General features: G+C 48.3%; 1 protein-coding gene across 1 annotated transcript in view; it reads left to right on the top strand.

Moving 5' to 3' along the window:
• The first annotated feature begins 14,358 nt into the window (after positions 1-14,358).
• arhgef25b (Rho guanine nucleotide exchange factor (GEF) 25b) overlaps positions 14,359-20,284 on the top strand; it is a 42,692-nt gene continuing 36,766 nt past the window's right edge. Inside the window, 2 exon segments of the mRNA XM_049000347.1 lie at positions 14,359-14,697; positions 14,699-14,774. Coding sequence (XP_048856304.1) covers positions 14,680-14,697; positions 14,699-14,774 — 94 coding nt within the window. The 5' untranslated portion in view covers positions 14,359-14,679.

Raw genomic sequence — 20,284 nt, 5'->3', positions numbered from 1 at the left:
CTTCAAGGACAATAACATATGTCCACTCCTGAAGGAAGCTACCAGCTTCTCACTCATGCCAATCCATCCCAGTGAATTTGATATCATCGGCACAATGGTTCAGTGACATGATACTGGGAGAAGATGGTTCTAGGTTGTCCCCCAAAAGCAGGAGTTTGGTCAGAATTACTTTCTAGACTGTGTAGCTGTATTACGGCATAGATCGGCACAGAAAAGATGGATATTAGAGAACCAATTGAATAAAGAGATAAGTAGATCAAGTGAATGAGTGTGAATTCTAACTTCCTCCTTCCTGATTTAACAGGTCTGGGCTTCTATTCCGTATGGTTAATTTTAGCTGCTGCAGCCAAATGAATCATAAATACTTTTCCTGAACCACAGATCACTCAAGCAGATGCTGTGTTGTCACCTTTCACGCCACCTCGGTCTATGGAAGCGTCATGTGAGCTCTGCTGCTCCAAGGCCATGTAATTGCAACCTATTTTCTTGAAGTAAATGTGACACCTTCCTAATTTTGGGTGTTACAGTGAATAAATCACTTTTTATTGCCCTTTGTGTGTCAGTGTCTTACAGTGAACTGGTGATCAGTCCTAATGGTAACAGCACTGCGACCTCCCTCATCTGTGCTGCTCAGGATTACTTAGGATCATGGTAATCCAGACTGGGCATAGATACAAAAAGAGATGGGGGTGAGATACTAATATTGTCTGTCACGTTGTACAGTAAATGGCTGCCTGTTGGCTTTTGTGGTTTTCTTATTGATTGCCACTTTGGCTGACCTGGAGGGAAGACACATTCGCAGTACAGTTTGTTCCGATCCCTCATGCATTCTAACTGGAAGATGAAGGTCATGTGACAAAGAATAGAGCTGGAGTAGCCAGAATTTAGCAATACCAGTGACTTTCCTGTTCCAGGGAAATACTTTCACTGTTGGCTCTACACACGTGCAACAGGGCTTCATAAATCAGACACGGTGTTTCGGATTTGAGTGCTCAGTCACGGCTCTGTGGTGATGTACAAAGATGAGAATCTGGAGCCAGTAAACTAGGCTACTGGTGTACCTTCCGAGACTGGTCAGACTGGTGTGACAGTGAGATACGACTTCATGGTGGCCAAAGTTTAAACCACCACATATCAACTTGGGGATCCTTTCCAGTCTGTGTGATTTCCCTTGTGTGCTGTGCCTTTAAATGACCTGTGACCCCTGTTTCCACTGCCCCCATCCTGCATAAATACCAAAGTTTCCTGAAAATATGCAGCCCAAAACCAAAACACATGGATCGATGTTACAGCGTGATTTAACCAGCTCTCCAGACTTTATTTGACTATGAATATCAATATCTCATTAACATTTACTTAGTATAACAAATCACTGTAAGAAAGTCACAGGGAAGTGCTTTAATATTTCGATGAGCTCAAAACAAAACCTGGGCTTGGGGGGGGGGGGTAACACTCCATTCTCTGACGACCCAGGGCTGGGGGCCCAGTGCCTGCTGGGGCACAGGTTTATTTATCATGCGTATTCAGATAATACTCCAAAATTCTTGTGCTATATTTCCTCCCCCAGTATAACAAAGTGTAGTATTAGGCTGGGGGTGGGGGCTGAGGTAAATATACTGGAGTTGTGGAAGGTCAGAGCTGGTCATTTTGGAAGCGGCCCTGACTGAACTTTGAAACAGTTTGAGATCCCGGTCTGTCAGATTATCAAACCACACCATGATGCTTCCTGCCAGGATGTTCTCAACAGCACAGGAGTACAGATTAGGACCCTAACTTCCAATCAACCATCTCTGCTGTGCCTTCTTGAGGATGCAGCTCATGTTGAAAAATCAGAGGGAGTCTGCAAGCTGGATGCCAGGAATCTGATGCTGCTGTCAGTTTCCACATGTGAACCTTTGATATCGCGTAGGATGTGACTACCTCTGTTTCTCCTGAAGCTGACGATGATCTCCGTTTCTTGTGAAGTTGTTCACCTGACACCATAATGCCGGACTTTTACCTCCCTCCCGTGGGCATGTTCGTCACCAACACTGTTGCGCTGTCATCTGCAAGCTTGACGATGCTGATGACTCCGAAATGACAGTTTACCTGAAGGTACCTGGGTAGGGCTGATAACATTGTTCCCGAGTGAACACATCTGTTAGCTGAAGCTGATATAGGAAAACATGGCCAGTAAAACCCAGGAGGAACAGGATGAAATCATGCTGTAGGAGGTCCGATGAGGTGTGAAGACTGTTGGCAAGAAGAAGCGCCACTTTCAGGCTTTTTAGCAACTATACGGTCTGGCATAATAATCAAATCTGACATCTGAACCATACATCCTTCTCTAATTTCATGCAAAATAAGACTGTAACTCAGGAAGATATGACATGTATTCACATCTGCTGTATGGCCTCTGCTACTGAAACATCAACAGTGTGATGGTAGACAGACAGGCACAAAGACAGACTGAGAGACACACAGATGAACAGACTGACAGACAGATAAATAGCAATCTGATAATTTAATGATTTGCTGCATAATTGCCCTCAGATAGCTGTTCCAGTGACTTGTATGTTTAGTCTGGTATCTGGTCTGTAGTGATCGAACATTATAAGAGGAGTATTTCAGTGACAGCCAGGTATTCAGATCAGGTATTAATAGCTTTTGCTCTCCGTGAGGTCAGCTACTTCAGGGAGCCCCAAAGGTACATGAACTCCAGATCGTCAAGCTGCCCTGATATTCTGCTAAGCCGGAAGAATCGAAATTCGGAGCAGGAATCAGAGTTTGGTGGCTCTGCTAGACCTGCTTAATGGATCATTTCAGCAACAGCAAACTGAAGAGAGCACATTACGCTCTTGTCGTTTCTCTGGCAAACTGCCAGGCCTCTGGGCACGTGGCATTGCAGAAAGTGACTGTTCTCTTCATCTAGCGCAATATTTCTGGAAGTTTCCTTTGTAAACTGTGTTTTCCTGTATACCGTATTTAAAAAAAAATAACAATGGGAGCTGGTGAGCTTTGCCTAAACTCTACGAGACGAAGCTCAAGGGTTGTTGTGAGAAATCACAGCAGCGACCGCAGAGAGAATGTAAGCTAAACGATGATTGCTGGGATATTTTTCAACAGAACAAAGGGTTTTGTTTCACCAGACCGTTTTTAATAGGTCTATTTATTAATTAAATCTGATTAGTGAATTCCTCATCAGTTTTATGTTCTCAAATGAAAAAAGAAACCTGTTCAAAGCACTATGAGCAGAGAACAATTACAAGTGAAAAAACAATAATACATTTCAGTAAAGCAAAATGTCAGGCTGCAATAACATTTCTAAACATGCAGCCTGTGACACTGGGGCAGGAACAGCCCAGAGTAACACTTGACCTTTGTTGTTATGACTACTGTGGATGTGAGGTGGTGTGTCGCTGATCTGATGCTGTTATTCATTACAGGCAAACACGAGTTAGACACTGTGGAGCTCTTTTGCCGCTCTTTGGGAGCCTCAGCAGGGGAACGCTGATGTGCTCACGGCTCCAACGACGTGTCTGCACGCGGCGTCGATGTCGTCTTTCGCCTCATGTCTACGCTAATTAAACATCAGCCGTATTGACTTATTTATCCACTCCAGCAACTCCTGCCGCAGGCCTTTTGCCTTACTTGAGATTCTGTGACATTATCTGACCTTATATAGTTTGCGTCTTTGACTCTTATTTTGACTTATTTGATTATTTTTTTTCCCAGATCAAAGTATTGTTTAAGTTCGTTACCAGCTAAAGCCCTGAAACAGAAATTCAGGGGAGAACAGTCTGGTTGTCTTAATAAACAACATAAAGTGAACGAAGCCTTTCTTCTTGCTCGTACTTGATGTTTCATCCCTTTCCAAATGTCTTGTGGTTGCTACAGGGAAGTTTAGCTGGACTTTGTCACTACATGGTGGGGGCAGCATGCAGGCCTCTGTGTCGCGTCTGAATAAAAACATCAGACTGGCCCGTGTTCCCTCAGTGCTTCGGGACAACATATGTCAGACAGAAGCTTCTGTTTGGCGGAATAGGGCAGTTTCTGACCATCCAATATTAATAAAAACAGAGACGTGAGCCTTTTACATGCTACAGATGTGGAGCTGAAGCCTTGATGAGACACGAATAAGTCAGAGGATGAATCAGTCCTAGAGACTGCAAGGTCAACTGAGAGAGATCAGCAACGAGAATATGCTTTTGTGCGAGTGGTTTTGTGGCTTCCAATATGGCTGGAGTATTTAAGGAGTTTGCACTGTGGTTTACCGCCACAGTTCCGGAATATTCTGTTCAGATGAACTCCTGGCCACCTAGAGCGAGAGACTGTCATTATGCCCGTCTGGACAGATCTGATGGATGTACTCTGTTACATACTCTGAGGTGGGTCTTGTGACACAGTAAAGTGTAGCATGGTAATGGATTGATTGACTGACATCTCTGTAGCTACCTGCATATTATCTAACACTTAACCAAGAACCCAAAGAAATTTTATAAATTCAAATGCAAAAAGTATGTTGAACCTGATGTCTCTGAGGCAAAATTCAGTGGAAAAACGAATTCATGAAGGGAGTGGTTTTATAGTGGTACGTTTGTCATCCTGTTTCGATACTGAAAAGAAACACAGTTCCAATAATAATGCACAGTGCATTTGAGTGCCACAACAGTGGCCGAGCTGAGAAGTACCCTTGCTGGAAACTAGGGGGCAGTGCAAACTGCCATCTATTAAATGCAGCTGTACCAGATGAGACTGTGAGTCTCCTCTCAGTCAGTCTTGCTTTGTTTTAAATTCCACCACCGGCAGGTCCGTAAACAAGGTGCGATTGCCCCCCCCCAATCAGATCCCCACCCTTTACATTGACTCCAAGTGATGCTGATCATAGAATCATAGATGGAGTTTTCCCTGATGCAACTATAATTTTAGCAGTTCTCAGAAACATGTACATGAATCACAGCCATAGCTGAAGAGCAAATCCCTAAACTCGCTTAATCCATTTTTTGTTACCTACAGTTAGGCTTCCTCATCTTGTGTATTGGCAACCAGAAGTTACTCAGTCCTCGTGTAATCCAACAAACTACATTCGTTAAATGTAATCTAAATGTGTCCCGTGGACTGAGTGAGTTTTCATAACTTACTCTTCAATTAATGTGTAATTTAAGATAATATGGTCTTTTTCGTTTTGTGCACCTACACTTAGTAGACAGAGTTCAGTGACAGCTTTCATTTAACGTCTTCAGAAGATGCCCCCCCCATTTTGGTTCCCCCCCATGCCCCCCCGAAGACAATCTGGAGCTGCTACCTCGCAGACAAGATGGCCTTTTAGCTTCCCCTGGGTAGACCTGTCATAAAAGGCACTTAGCACTGTGGTGGGGGGGGGGGGGGGGGGGGGGCAGTGCAGAAAGGGAAGGCGGGGGATCAGCGCTGAGCCTAGAATCTGGATTCGGTAACAATTTAGAGAAAGAGTAGCAATGAAGGAAATGAGGTGGGGGGGGCATTTCTGTCTCTCTGTTTGCAGCCTTGTCTGTTTGCACGTTAGCTTCTCCTGTAGATCTGCATGCAGGCCTTTTCCTACAGACGCCCCTGCTGTTTTACATGTAGCGACAGGCACTTCAGCATGTGAGCAGTGAGCATGTGCGTCATGTGTGAGATGCTGCTGTGCTTCTCTGTGCACTTTCAGTTAGTGCGGCAGCGAGTGGGAGCAGACATGTGTCTGTGAGTATCTGTGAGCTTTCAGTTAGCGCGTCAGCGAGTGGGAGCAGCCATGTGTCTGTGAGTATCTGTGAGCTTTCAGTTAGCGTGTCAGCGAGTGGGAGCAGACATGTGTCTGTATCTGTGAGCTTTCAGTTAGCGCGTCAGCGAGTGGGAGCAGCCATGTGTCTGTGAGTATCTGTGAGCTTTCAGTTAGCGTGTCAGCGAGTGGGAGCAGACATGTGTCTGTATCTGTGAGCTTTCAGTTAGCGCGTCAGCGAGTGGGAGCAGCCATGTGTCTGTGAGTATCTGTGAGCTTTCAGTTAGCGCGTCAGCGAGTGGGAGCAGCCATGTGTCTGTGAGTATCTGTGAGCTTTCAGTTAGCGCGTCAGCGAGTGGGAGCAGCCATGTGTCTGTGAGTATCTGTGAGCTTTCAGTTAGCGTGTCAGCGAGTGGGAGCAGACATGTGTCTGTGAGTATCTGTGAGCTTTCAGTTAGCGCGTCAGCGAGTGGGAGCAGCCATGTGTCTGTGAGTATCTGTGAGCTTTCAGTTAGCGTGTCAGCGAGTGGGAGCAGACATGTGTCTGTATCTGTGAGCTTTCAGTTAGCGCGTCAGCGAGTGAGAGCAGACATGTGTCTGTGAGTATCTGTGAGCTTTCAGTTAGCGCGTCAGCGAGTGGGAGCAGCCATGTGTCTGTGAGTATCTGTGAGCTTTCAGTTAGCGTGTCAGCGAGTGGGAGCAGACATGTGTCTGTGAGTATCTGTGAGCTTTCAGTTAGCGTGTCAGCGAGTGGGAGCAGACATGTGTCTGTGAGTATCTGTTAGCTATCAGTTAGCGCGTCAGCGAGTGGGAGCAGCCATGTGTCTGTGAGTATCTGTGAGCTTTCAGTTAGCGTGTCAGCGAGTGGGAGCAGACATGTGTCTGTGAGTATCTGTGAGCTTTCAGTTAGCGTGTCAGCGAGTGGGAGCAGACATGTGTCTGTGAGTATCTGTTAGCTATCAGTTAGCGCGTCAGCGAGTGGGAGCAGCCATGTGTCTGTGAGTATCTGTGAGCTTTCAGTTAGCGCGTCAGCGAGTGGGAGCAGACATGTGTCTGTGAGTATCTGTAAGCTTTCAGTTAGCGCGTCAGCGAGTGGGAGCAGCCATGTGTCTGTGAGTATCTGTGAGCTTTCAGTTAGCGCGTCAGCGAGTGGGAGCAGCCATGTGTCTGTGAGTATCTGTGAGCTTTCAGTTAGCGCGTCAGCGAGTGAGAGCAGACATGTGTCTGTGAGTATCTGTGAGCTTTCAGTTAGCGCGTCAGCGAGTGAGAGCAGACATGTGTCTGTGAGTATCTGTGAGCTTTCAGTTAGCGCGTCAGCGAGTGGGAGCAGACATGTGTCTGTGAGTATCTGTTAGCTATCAGTTAGCGCGTCAGCGAGTGGGAGCAGCCATGTGTCTGTGAGTATCTGTGAGCTTTCAGTTAGCGCGTCAGCGAGTGGGAGCAGACATGTGTCTGTGAGTATCTGTAAGCTTTCAGTTAGCGCGTCAGCGAGTGGGAGCAGCCATGTGTCTGTGAGTATCTGTGAGCTTTCAGTTAGCGCGTCAGCAAGTGGGAGCAGCCATGTGTCTGTGAGTATCTGTGAGCTTTCAGTTAGCGCGTCAGCGAGTGAGAGCAGACATGTGTCTGTGAGTATCTGTGAGCTTTCAGTTAGCGCGTCAGCGAGTGAGAGCAGACATGTGTCTGTGAGTATCTGTGAGCTTTAAGTTAGCGCGTCAGCGAGTGGGAGCAGACATGTGTCTGTGAGTATCTGTTAGCTATCAGTTAGCGCGTCAGCGAGTGGGAGCAGCCATGTGTCTGTGAGTATCTGTGAGCTTTCAGTTAGCGCGTCAGCGAGTGGGAGCAGCCATGTGTCTATGAGTATCTGTGAGCTTTCAGTTAGCGCATCAGCGAGTGAGAGCAGCCATGTGTCTGTGAGTATCTGTGAGCTTTCAGTTAGCGCATCAGCGAGTGAGAGCAGCCATGTGTCTGTGAGTATCTGTGAGCTTTCAGTTAGCGCGTCAGCGAGTGGGAGCAGCCATGTGTCTATGAGTATCTGTGAGCTTTCAGTTAGCGCATCAGCGAGTGAGAGCAGCCATGTGTCTGTGAGTATCTGTGAGCTTTCAGTTAGCGCATCAGCGAGTGAGAGCAGCCATGTGTCTGTGAGTATCTGTGAGCTTTCAGTTAGCGCGTCAGCGAGTGGGAGCAGCCATGTGTCTGTGAGTATCTGTGAGCTTTCAGTTAGCGCATCAGCGAGTGAGAGCAGCCATGTGTCTGTGAGTATCTGTGAGCTTTCAGTTAGCGCATCAGCGAGTGGGAGCAGCCATGTGTCTGTGAGTATCTGTGAGCTTTCAGTTAGCGCATCAGCGAGTGGGAGCAGCCATGTGTGTGCGAGATCCTTACAGCATCTGCTGAAAGCCCTAACCGCACTTAAATAACTTTCCTTAAGCAAATTACTCATTGAAATGCAGATGGTTATAATTAATGCGCTAAATTAATTTACAAACCAGCCTGGAGTAAATGTGACTTTTAGCATCATAATGCATAAATAATAACATTCAGTTTTACCTGTGACCATGAACAGAATAAGCAGGAATATAGATGGATGGATGGATGGATGGATGGATAAAGTTTCATGGTTAAGCTGCAGGAAAAGAGATTTTTACTGTTCCATGAAAGGAACAGAGTAGCATTAATTTTGAAGAGAAAAAAAAATTGACTAGATGTATAGCTGTGACTCATACGCAGGAGCATGTTTAGACTTACACATGGTTTCGCTACTTCATTGTTTCTGTCAGCTCTGTGACTAAAATAAGCTAAACAAATTACACCATTAATAAAAAAGATTTTCTAAAAAAGCAGAAGATTCAGTCTGAAAGGGAAAGAGAAAGCCCCAGCTGAATGATTGTAATGCAGAAGAAAAGACAGAAAACATAATAACAGAAGTCCATCAGTTTTCTGAACTGTTCCTGAAGCATTGTGGGAGTATTGTATAACCCAAAAAGTATTCTACGCTACTCAAAGAACCTAACGGCTGAGAAAACACCCTCTAGGATTTCAATCAGGTGATGTTAATTATTTATGTTGGCCAAGGTGCAAATGAAAAAGTGATTTATGGTGCACAAATGTCTCTATGACTGAATATCCATCCATCTATCCATTTTCCAAACTGCTTATCCTACTGGGTCGCAGGGGGTCCAGAGCCTATCCCAGAAGCCATGGGCATGAGGCAGGGAACAACCCAGGATGGGGGGCCAGCCCATTGCAGGGCACACTCACACACCAGTCACTCTCACATGCACACCTATGGGCAATTTAGCAACTCCAATTAACCTCAGCATGTTTTTGGACTGTGGGGGGAAACCGGAGTACCCGGAGGGAACCCCACAACGACATGGGCAGAACATGCAAACTCCACACACATGTAACCCAGGCGGAGACTCGAACCCGGGTCCCAGAGGTGTGAGGCAACAGTGCTAACCACTGCACCACCATGCCGCCCATGACTGACTATATAAATACAAAAGAAAAGTGACACCCAACAGGGACAATGCAGGTAAGGGCACGTTCCATTTTCCGGGTGTCAGGGTCCGGTGTGGGACACGCCTTCCGTTTGTCAGATGTGTTTTTTCCAATCTGGAAATATTACACCAAATTACCACATTCCAGATTCCTGTCATGATCAGAAGATTATATATGACCAAAAAGCTCATGTTGACCCACATGCTGTCACAGGAGAGAAGCACAGGGATCCAGTGAGATGGATACAGTCAATTTCTGTGGGATTCCAGGACTGGGAGTCATTCTCTTCCTGTGCAGGTCTGCAGTACAATGTGTCCTGTGAGCCATGGCACACGATCCAGTCAGTTAACTGTAGGAGATCAGCTGCAGCTCACACTGAGAGTTATGCAAACCAAAGCCAGAGGAAAGTATGTGAGATACAAGAGCAAAAACAAAGGTTTAAAAAAAGACAGTTGGAGTAAATCACATTCAGAGGTTGTAGAGCTACACTGGGGACGCAGAGTCAGTCTTTGATCTGAATGAAATTAAGATTTCATGTCTACTGTGTGATTGGGAGCTCACGGGTTCATGGTTGGATGGAATAATGCCTGCTTTCTCTGTACATTGCTTTGCATGAACTCGTCTGCTGAATGAATGAATGATATCAGTGATACCAAAAATGTACATCTGCTATTTGCATGTTTTTCCTTTCTGCTCTTGTTTCAGGGACATTGCAGTCTGAGGCTGCAGTCAGGGTTCATTACACGTCTGCCGATTTTGCATTTCTCCCAGCTGTTGAATGCAAAATTGCTTGGCCTTAACTGAAGCATGCAGAAAATATGCCTGTCATTAAAAGGAGTCACTTTACACAGGTCTGCACTGTTAATGTCCAACTTTGTTCCAAGTGCCTGTCTGACATGGCGAGCAGAAACACTGGAACATAAAATACCATTTATTTTTTCAAAGATTTTTTCAACTGAATATCTTACACTAAATGAAAATGAGTTCTTTTACTTTCTTTCTCCAGCTAACCTCTTCCTTTACTCTCTACCATGACCTCAGTTTCCATGCCCCACCAGATGGCGCCAGAAGTGGCCCTGCATGTTACACCCCGGTCCATCGGCAGTGCCTGTTGCGCTGGGTTTTAATGAGCAGCTAAAACATCCGCCCAGAGCAGGCTGTCCTGTTGCTTAGGCAACCGGACACAACCATGGATGCATTGCCTGCGGAACCATGACAAATATGCAGCATGCGGATGATATCATATTTTCTTCATTGCAAGCATGTAATACTACACATATATTAACAGTCTTTATGCTTATACTTTAATGTACGCAAATAACTTTTTTGATAAATATGTTCTTTGTTTTTGTCGTTCTATAAAGCCTGTTATAGACACGTACTGCACAATGGTGGGATACCTCCTGACTTCGAATATATATATATATATACACAGTGGAGTCAGTATCTAATAAACATGTTGTCCGTCCACCTTCATGTCCGCAAGGTTAGGAGGGTACGATGGCTGTCACTGTTCTTTATTCTTGGAAATAATCCTTCTGGATTGTCCTGCTTACCAAATGAGGAGCAGTACAGCTATCAAGAATGAATACATAATGAGAACGCAGAATAACTCTTCTGTTAGCCATTAGTGGAGCTGTTAGCATAGATGATGGCGATATGGGTCCTGATGTCATCTGAGCGGCATCACTAATGAGGATGTAAACACAAAGCCACCGGCACTTCCAGCATCAGTGTGAACATCTGCACGGCCTCATAAAACCCGGAAAGTACACAGTACTGCCCACCTCTACACAACAACAAACAGCAGGCCTCAGATCTGTTTATTTTACCAGAATTCACCAGAATAGGTTAGAGGTGGGGGCTGGGTGCTGGATCGTGGGTGATTCAGGTCACCCTGTTTATTCATTCACGCAAAGATCCTGTTCAGCTCGCTGAAAAGGCCAAGTACTTCTCTAGCCCATAAGGTCAGGGCTTTTAAGGGAATACAGGCCAGAGTTTGAATCTCGTGGATGGATTGATATCTCTGCCCGTGATGTTTGGCTGATGAAGGCTGTGTGTATTTGCGTTTGTATGTGTGTGTGTGTGTGTGTGTGTGTGGGGGGGGGGGGGTCAGGATTTAGGAAGGAACCACAGCCTGGACTGTGTGTACAAGACACAGTCAGCCAACGCCACAAGAGAGAGACCCTCTGGTCTGTACCCTCAACTTGTATTGGCCATACTTGGACAGAATGTGTCCCCCTACATCTGTAATGCATGCACACGCCTCATGGGGGGTGGGGGGGGGTGCTATATTTCAGTCATTCTAGAGGAATAAATCCATATGTGTGCGGTTCTACTGAGAATATTAGATTAAAGATAGAAAATGAGAAAAAGAAATGAATAAAGTCCATGCTTTGCAGCTGTTGAGGAATGTTTAATATGGAAATTGAAGGAGAAAGAGAGTATGGTGAGGTAGAGAGTGCAAAGAGGAATGCGAGCTCCCCCCCCACTCTTTGACCCCACCCACCCGGCCTACTGCTTGGTATTCAGCCAGAGTGCAGGTAATCCTGTGCTCTGTTAACATCGTGCCCATTGGCTGGGAAAATATCATTGTTTCTGCTTGACTTGATGTAACAGCAGCTGCCTGGTGCTCTGTGACTGTCGCTCTGTGCTCGTGTGCCTGTGTCTCGGTGTCTGTCACTGTGCTGTGTGCCTGTGTCTCTGTGTCTGTTGCTCTGTGCTCGTGTGCCTGTGTCTCTGTGAGTGTCGCTCTGTGCCGCATTCCTGTGTCTCTGTGACTGTCGCTCTGTGCTCGTGTGCCTGTGTCTTGGTGTCTGTCACTGTGCTGTGTGCCTGTGTCTCTGTGTCTGTTGCTCTGTGCTCGTGTGCCTGTGTCTCTGTGTCTGTCGCTCTGTGCCGTGTGCCTGTGTCTCTGTGAGTGTCGCTCTGTGCCGCATTCCTGTGTCTCTGTGACTGTCGCTCTGTGCTCGTGTGCCTGTGTCTCGGTGTCTGTCACTGTGCTGTGTGCCTGTGTCTCTGTGTCTATTGCTCTGTGCTCGTGTGCCTGTGTCTCTGTGTCTGTCGCCCTGTGCCATGTGCCTGTGTCTCTGTGACTGTCGCTCTGTGCCATGTGCCTGTGTCTCTGTGTCTGTCGCTCTGTGCCATGTGCCTGTGTCTCTGTTGCTCTGTGCTCGTGTACCTGTGTCTCGGTGTCCTGTCACTCTGTGCTCGTGTGCCTGTGTCTCGTGTCTGTCGCTCTGTGCCATGTGCCTGTGTCTCTGTGTCTGTCGCTCTGTGCCATGTGCCTGTGTCTCTGTCGCTCTGTGCTCATGTACCTGTGTCTCGGTGTCTGTCACTCTGTGCTCGTGTTGCCTGTGTCTCGGTGTCTGTCACTCTGTGCTCGTGTGCCTGTGTCTCTGTGACTGTCGCTCTGTGCCATGTGCCTGTGTCTCTGTGTCTGTCGCTCTGTGCCATGTGCCTGTGTCTCTGTCGCTCTGTGCTCATGTACCTGTGTCTCGGTGTCCTGTCACTCTGTGCTCGTGTGCCTGTGTCTCGGTGTCTGTCACTCTGAGCCGTGTGCCTGTTTCTCTGTGACTGTGGCTCTGTGCCATGTGCCTGTGTCTCTGTGACTGTCGCTCTGTGCCATGTGCCTGTTTCTCTGTGACTGTGGCTCTGTGCTTGTGTGCCTGTGTCTCTGCGTCTCTGGTCCACCAGGAAAGCCAGCTAATGCCTGCAGGCCCTCAGCATCAGAGTGGATGCCGGAGCTGCCGGATTCCCCGGGCTGTACGCTTCGCACGGATACGTGGTCGGTTTCACTTCTGGCCTGTATCTGCCTGTCGCTTGTTGAAGATCTTTGATTTTGTGTCAATGAAGACGCAGATGAATGGAAGTTTAAGGGCCCTTTTGACCTCTCCCTGCAGGACCCACAGATGGAGATCAGGCAGCCTTCATCCCATCCTGAAATGCACCCCCCCAGGAGGAGTCACAGATTATCCCAGACTGGCCACTTGTGTAACATTCTCAGCTTTAATAACTGATTAAATCATCATGCAAAAGGCATTTCGATCAGACGTGTCGCCACCCAACCCCCCCCCCCCTCCCCCCCCCCCCCCCCCCCCCCCCCCCCGCCGCCTTGCACAGCACTCTGCCTGTGATATCCGAGGTTAGACCCATAATACCCCAAGGGGCTGCTTTGCAGTTACGTAACCGTTAAGGGCACTGTGATCAGGCATCTCTGGCACGGTGCTGTGCTCAGATGGGACTTGCATTTGCATTTTACACCCCCGTCCAGCAGAAGCCCTTGTTCGCAGCTGATTTTCATGCCACACCGTAACGCAACAGCACACTGGCCAATGCAGAATAGCTGTTAACCGACAGCGGGTTAGGAAGCAGCTCCGAATGCCCTTAAATGGTGGCCCAGTGGAGCGGCTATAGGAGTTACAGATGCAGCCCTATTGGACGATAGGTTCTGTTCAGCCATCATGTCCTATCAGCTGCATCAGAGCAGACATCAGTGAATGACCCCCCACACCCCCACACAGAGCTGAGCCCCCGCCCCCAATCAGTGCACATGTTCATACAGCCTGGATGTGTGTGAAGAAAGAATACATTAACAACAGACACTGACTGTGGGGTGAAGATGATAGTATCACCTAGGACAGCCGAGCCATTCCCCGGGGGGGGGAGCGTCAGGCTTGTTCTGTCTCGCCGTTTGACGCTCGGATTGCTGCTCACTCACTTCAAACTGCTAGGAGGCCAAGAGACATTTAAAGGACTCTGAGGTGTAGGGTTTCTGTGGGGGGGTTGGTGGGGGGGGGGGGGGTCAGCGCGCATGTTTACCACCGAGTTCAGGAGCCGTGGTGGCTGCAGGAGCAAAGCCACGTACAGGAGACCGGAAAAGGGAGCGTGGTGCAGAGGGTGTGGGGGAGTTGTGGGGGGTGGGGGGGGGGGGTGGGAGAAGATGGCAAACAGGAAGGGAGGAAGAAACATGATATAGAGATAGGGATGGAGGGAGACTGAGTGACGGAAAGAGTGAGGGAAAAAAAGGGGGGATAGCCTGGAATAGCCAGCAACTGGAGCCCGCATGCTCCTCCTCCTCTACACCTCCCCTCCCTCCCCATGCTCTCTCCCTCTCGCTCGCTCATTCTCCCCGACGCTCTCCTCGCCGTTATTTGACCAGAGGGAAGCACAGCGAACGGGAGCAGAGCTCAGCCTCCCCACCTGCCCCTCGTCTGGCCCGCCACTCTCCTGGCGTTTCCGCATCACGCTCGCCTCCTCCTCCCCCCCCCCCCCCCCGGAGGAGCACGCTCCTCGACCCCACTATCGCTTGACTTTCTCCGGTTTTCGTTTCTTCCACCCGCCTCTCTGGGATATATATCGCCGGGACGTGGGAAGGAGGGCGCCGGCGTGTTCCCGCGTGAGAGAGCACGCTCGCCCAGTGCCATGCGCCGCGCTGGCCGCCTTGTGACTCACGCCAGCCATACAGCATGAGAGGAGGCCACCACCCCGCGGGGCTGCGCCTGCCACCATCTCTTCCGGAAAGTGCTGCTGAAGTGTGGCTGCTGCTACGTCAGGGTCAGAGGTCAGTGCTTTGCTTTCATTTTCACCTTTAACCTTTCACGTTCATGCTCCCTCCGTCCGCCCGTTCAGCAGAGTGTCTCCCTGCACCTCCCGTTCCCTGCCTCCTTCTCTGTGCTCCGTCTTAGAGGTGCCCCCTTCTCTGGGGGGCCACTCGTACCCGTGCTCCCTGCCTCTGCATTCCCCCCGCCGCGTGGTTCCCTGTTTCGGGTTTCAGTTCCTGGTCTCCTCCTCCTCGAAAGTCCTCTCCGCTTAGGAGCAACAGATGTTCTTTTCTGCATCCCTGCGCTTATTTCCACTTAACGCACTTTTTATTTTTTGTACCAGATGTGGTGGGGGGGAGCTATTTCAGGCCTCGCTCTCCTTAAAAACAAATACTGAGAAAATACTGCCAGTTCTGGCTGGGGCCTCGTGTGTGTAAGCGGGACCTCTCTCTCACACACACATCTGGAAGCTCGCCTTCATATGTGTGCTGGCCCGTAGATTGTGGGGACACTAAACCCCGACTCACACTTAGAATTCCTCTCCCCAAAAAGCCTGCCTTACAGAATCCCACCCCCCCTAAGAGCCCATCTTGTGCTTTTAGCCGCCTAGACAAATTGCACTGATGAGACACAGCAGGAACGATGTAATGAGTGGTATGTATACAAAACACTGACAACAGATAGATAGACGGTCATTTTAACAACAACTCTCCCCACAGGCCTGGGGAGGCCTTGAGCCTGGACCCAGTTCTCTAGTTGCACTCAGACACCTCTGGATTTGCCTGGGCGATGGATCCTGGCCTGCATTAGCATGCTGGCAAACACCAAACAGCTTTGAGAGACTGATGCTGATATCGCAGGATCAGCCTGTTTGCTACTCAGTTACTGTCCAGCCAAAATGACGACCTTCACATTCAGTTCATAGCTAAATACGATGTGATCATGTTTATATGATCAGAAATCTGATGATGATCCTGCGGCAGATTTTTTTAAATTTGCTCATGTACATGTTTTCTCCAAAACCTTAAAAAAAACCAGAGTACTGTCAATCTTTGACAAGCGAGCGATGCTTTCCATACGGAGCCGTCCGTATTTCTGAAACACGAAACATATCGCGGTCTGTTTGTTCTCCTCTCTGGGCGGCATGCCCACAAACAAACAAACAAGGCTGGGCTCAGAACAAGCGTTTTTTCCTGAGATTCAATTTTAGCTTTAAACAGTTTATCCTCTTTTTCGAAATCCCCCTTTTGCGACTACAGCATGTTTTATGCAGAGATGAGTAGGATCAGGACACACTGTCGTTCCTTGGCGTATGCAAACTGTCGTTCCTTGGCGTATGCAAAGCACTGCACCGGGGCTCCCCACTGCGGTCGAGTCACACGACGTAGCTCAGCTTCGCTGACCGAGGCCCATGGAGGTCCTTCCTGTTTGCCGAGCCCCTCATGTCCCTCTCCGGTGTGGCACTGCTCAGAGTCTGTTCTGCTCAAGTGGATCTTTCTGAAAGTTCTCCAGCTGCATGGGTCTGCAACCTCAGCCCGGTTCTGCTTTGCTGATTGCTTTTGTAATTTGCTGTTTTGCGGTTTCTGCGTCGCATGTTTTACACAAGATTCTTGTAGCCAAATGAAAATAAATCGTACCTTTAATAGGTCATGCAGGTTGCTGTTCCGGGTTCATTCTGGACGGGTTGAAAGTCTTGGGGCTCGGCCTGTTTCCTTAAATAAGACTTGGAAAAGCAGGGACGGTTCTGGGTCTGTGTTTCTGATATCATAACAAGAAAAAGCTCATTCATGTGTCAGGCTGACCATTAATGAGAGACTAACCAGCCATTCAGCACGGTGATCTCACAGGAGCAGCTGAGATCTCCCTCTCCTGTCTCACCCCATTACTCTTTGTTTATTTGTGCTTATTTGTTCTTTCTGCCCCTTTACCCCTTTTCTGTCTGCGAAGGCTCGGCTCTTTCCACAGAAGAAGCGAGAGAAACAAGCTCTGGATTGTCTGGCTCTTCTTTCCTCCAGGCTCCCGTACAGTCAAATTGCTGATCCAGCGCTAATGCAATCTGTTCATTCACTTGTCCGGAATCATGCCGGCAGTGAAGTCTATAAGCTGCTTGTGTGTTTACGTGAGGCGAGGGCAGGAGGCCGGCTGCCCCGTCTCTCAGGGACGCTGATGTTTATCTGAGTCCCACTTGGCCGCAGCGTGTCAAGCTGCTGTTTGTCTTCAGTGGTCTGCAGTCATCGACTCGGCCTCCCCTCTGACATAATGGCAGGCGAGGATTTCATGCATGGGGCCTAGTACACAACACACACAGACCCAGCACTGTAGTTTAATTCACCTCAATGCAAGCACTATATAGTACAGGGTGACAGATTTTTTTCCTCAAACCAGTGGAAAGTAAAAAAAAAAAAAAAAAGCTTACGAGTTAAATCTTTTTCATTTTTGCATTTTCAAACTGTTGCTAAATAATGTTTGCACTTTATTTCCAAGTAAACAAGAGCATATCCCTCAATATGGGTGCAGATATACTGATGCAAATGCTTCGTAAATCTGGGCTTCGGTATAAAAGTATAAGAAATATGTATGAGGGCATCTGTTTGGAGAATCAGTCATGCTGATTGAAATAAGCATTGTGTAAATGGTACGGAGTTTTGTCACAGCATCGCCGTGTCGATATGCTAATGTCCTTATTTGTTGTAAGACTCGCACCTGGCACCTGTGCTTCTGCAGTGCTCCAGTGAGCCGCAGTGTGTCCATGCAGTCTGAGACCCCCACCCCTCCCCGGCCCCCCTGCGCAGAGTAAACAAACATCCCACTCGTTTTCGATCGCTTCCCAGCAGCAAATTCAGTCAGTTCTCCCTCTGTTTCCAGTGCAGAGTGTCAGAATAAAAAGGTGTTAAGAAGTGATGTGTTGTGATGTGGTTTGAAAAGCAGTTACAGTGACGCAGTTCAGGCACAGTTACAGGAAACAGTGTAGCTTTCAAATGTCTACAGTGCACTGATAGAGTCCAACCTCATAATGTCTTGTAACGTCTCTCCTTAAGCAGATCCAGGACCTTTGCATTAATCTGAGAGCAACTCGACAACCAAACCAGTAGCAAGCTGATGCAAACAACAGCATATTCTGTCAGGATATTCTGTTTTAATAATGTTGTAATGTATCATAACACATCCATATAAAGCAGCTTGGGGCGATTCTGTTGTGAAAGGCGCTATATAAAAATAAATTGAATAGAATTGAACAGCAAAGTTTCCCTGTTGTGCTTCCGAACTCAAAATTTAGCCCCGCGCACTGCACTGAGATGGCCTTCCTGTCATTATTAAACGCTTTGGATTTATGGCATGCGTCATTCGGGGGGGATTATATTGATACTCAGCATTGCCTGTGTAAGCATCTAATCCAGCTGTGCTCACACGAGTTGATGTTCTCATGATGGCTGTAGATCTGATGAAAATGCATTTAGGCTAAGAGCTGCCTTTCTGCTGCACCTGCAGCTCCTCCCCATTGCTCCCTTCTCCTGGGTTCAGCTTCATCCTACTCTTTCACCTCATTTCTGGTTCCCTCATACGTGTCGCATGCATGTGACGTATTAAGGTTTCGTGCCCACGTGTGACAAGAGCAGTGATTGGCTGATCCGTTTTCTTAAAGAAACACCACTCCAGTGGGACAAGACTTGGCTGGCAATGTCCCTCATCTGAGTGACAGCGTGTTGGGGGGGTGACGTTTTTTGGACTCACTGAGTGTATGTTGTTCAAACCTATAAACAGCAAAAATGGGAGCCAGGAGGAAACATGGGCAAACAGCGATATCTTCAGCACATTTCTCTGCTAACGCAAGGCACGCCTCCATGAGCATCACACCTGCCTAATGGGAGAGGAGAGTGGGCCAGGGAGGTGGCTAGCTAGATGAAAGCCGTTTTGATTACCGGTGCTATGGTTGTGAGGGAGGAGAGAGCAGAGAAATGGACAGGATGTGCTGTTTGGGGAGCCTAGATGGTGCGTCAATTAGGACACCGCCTGTGTGGGTGGGTGGTGTGGGTGGTGTGGGGGCCAGGTTACCGCTGCAGGATTCCCTCTCTTCACCGAAACCAGCCCCCCCATTCCCTGTTAAGCTGATGCTGAACTGAAGCTGCTTTTGAAAATTGCATTTCATGTATCGGAGCATTTGGGCAGGAAGTCTTATCTCGACATTGCAGATTATGGGCACAGGAGGTAAAATCCATTTGGGAAACGCAGCCCCACGTGTAAAGTGCCGGTGATGATGCTCTGTAGCCTGACTTGGAAGGATAGATCAGCACACGTACATCTGTGAGTCTCTCCTAGAGAGGCTGTGAGGCTAAAGGGTCATGCTGGTGGAAACATGCGGCGATATTTTTAGGTAAAGAGGCAAAGGCGAATCTCTGATTACGAGATGATAATATTGCTGCACTGGCTTGTCTGGAAGAGTGAGGGGCGTGGACATTAGGAGGTGCTCTAAGGAGAGCCACTGCTCCTCCGTATCAAAGGGAGCCAGCTGAGGAGGTTTGGGCATCTGTTTCGGACTCATCCTACATGCCTCTCTGGGGAGATGCTCTGGGCATGCCTAGGATTGCCTGGGAATCCCCTCCGGAGGAGCAGGAAGCGGCTGGGGAGAGGGAGGTCCGGGCATCCCTGCTTAGACTGCTGCCCGAGCGACTCGGACCCAGAAAAGTGGCAGATGTTGAATGGATGGATGGATGTTTAGTCTGGATCATGCTGACTGCTCAGGCGACTGAGTGAGTAAAAATAGAGGAACATTTCAGCCATGATGTTTAAAAGTGAGTCACCAAACCATACAACGCCCAGCAAACAGGAAGCTGTAACCGTCACAGTACCAACATATCGTCCAGGTTGTTGCAGATTGCGAGGCCCCGTGTCTGACCTGTCAGCTGCGCATTAGCGTCTCGGAGGTGCGTGTTGTGTCTCGTGCCTCCTGTCAGCAGTGATTACTGCAGGACTGAACGCTTCGTGTACCGAGACATGCAGACAGCGAAATGGGAGACGCTTCGAGTAAATTAAATAAATATGACTATGAGACAAATTAAATCTGCCCATTTTCTCCCTTTGTGACTTTCTTGTTAATTAGTTTTTTGCTAAAATGAAAATGAAATGAAAGTCAGCCATAGCTATACATTATCGAGGTGTCCAAACAAATAGTAACAATTTGCTGTTGGTGATTCAGTGGCTGGGGCGGCATGGTGCTGCAGTGGTTAGCGCTGTAAGGGGCGGCATGGTGGTGCAGTGGTTAGCACTGTAAGGGGCGGCATGGTGGTGCAGTGGTTAGCACTGTAAGGGGCGGCATGGTGGTGCAGTGGTTAGCACTGTTGCCTCACACCACTGGGACCTCCGCCTGGGTCACATGTGTGCAGAGTTTGCCCTTCTCCATAAGCTGCCTATCAACTTTCCTTGTACCTTCTCCTTTCTTCTGGTCCAATTAGCTAAGCTCTCTCCTGCCCCGCCTTAGTGCTGTAGTATTGCCCAGGCGAGCTCATGCTTTATTACCAAACCTGAGAGCAGC

Source organism: Brienomyrus brachyistius, unplaced genomic scaffold, assembly GCF_023856365.1.
Source record: "Brienomyrus brachyistius isolate T26 unplaced genomic scaffold, BBRACH_0.4 scaffold50, whole genome shotgun sequence".
Taxonomy (NCBI): Eukaryota; Metazoa; Chordata; class Actinopteri; order Osteoglossiformes; family Mormyridae; genus Brienomyrus; species Brienomyrus brachyistius.
This window is presented reverse-complemented; position numbering and strand designations above follow the sequence as displayed.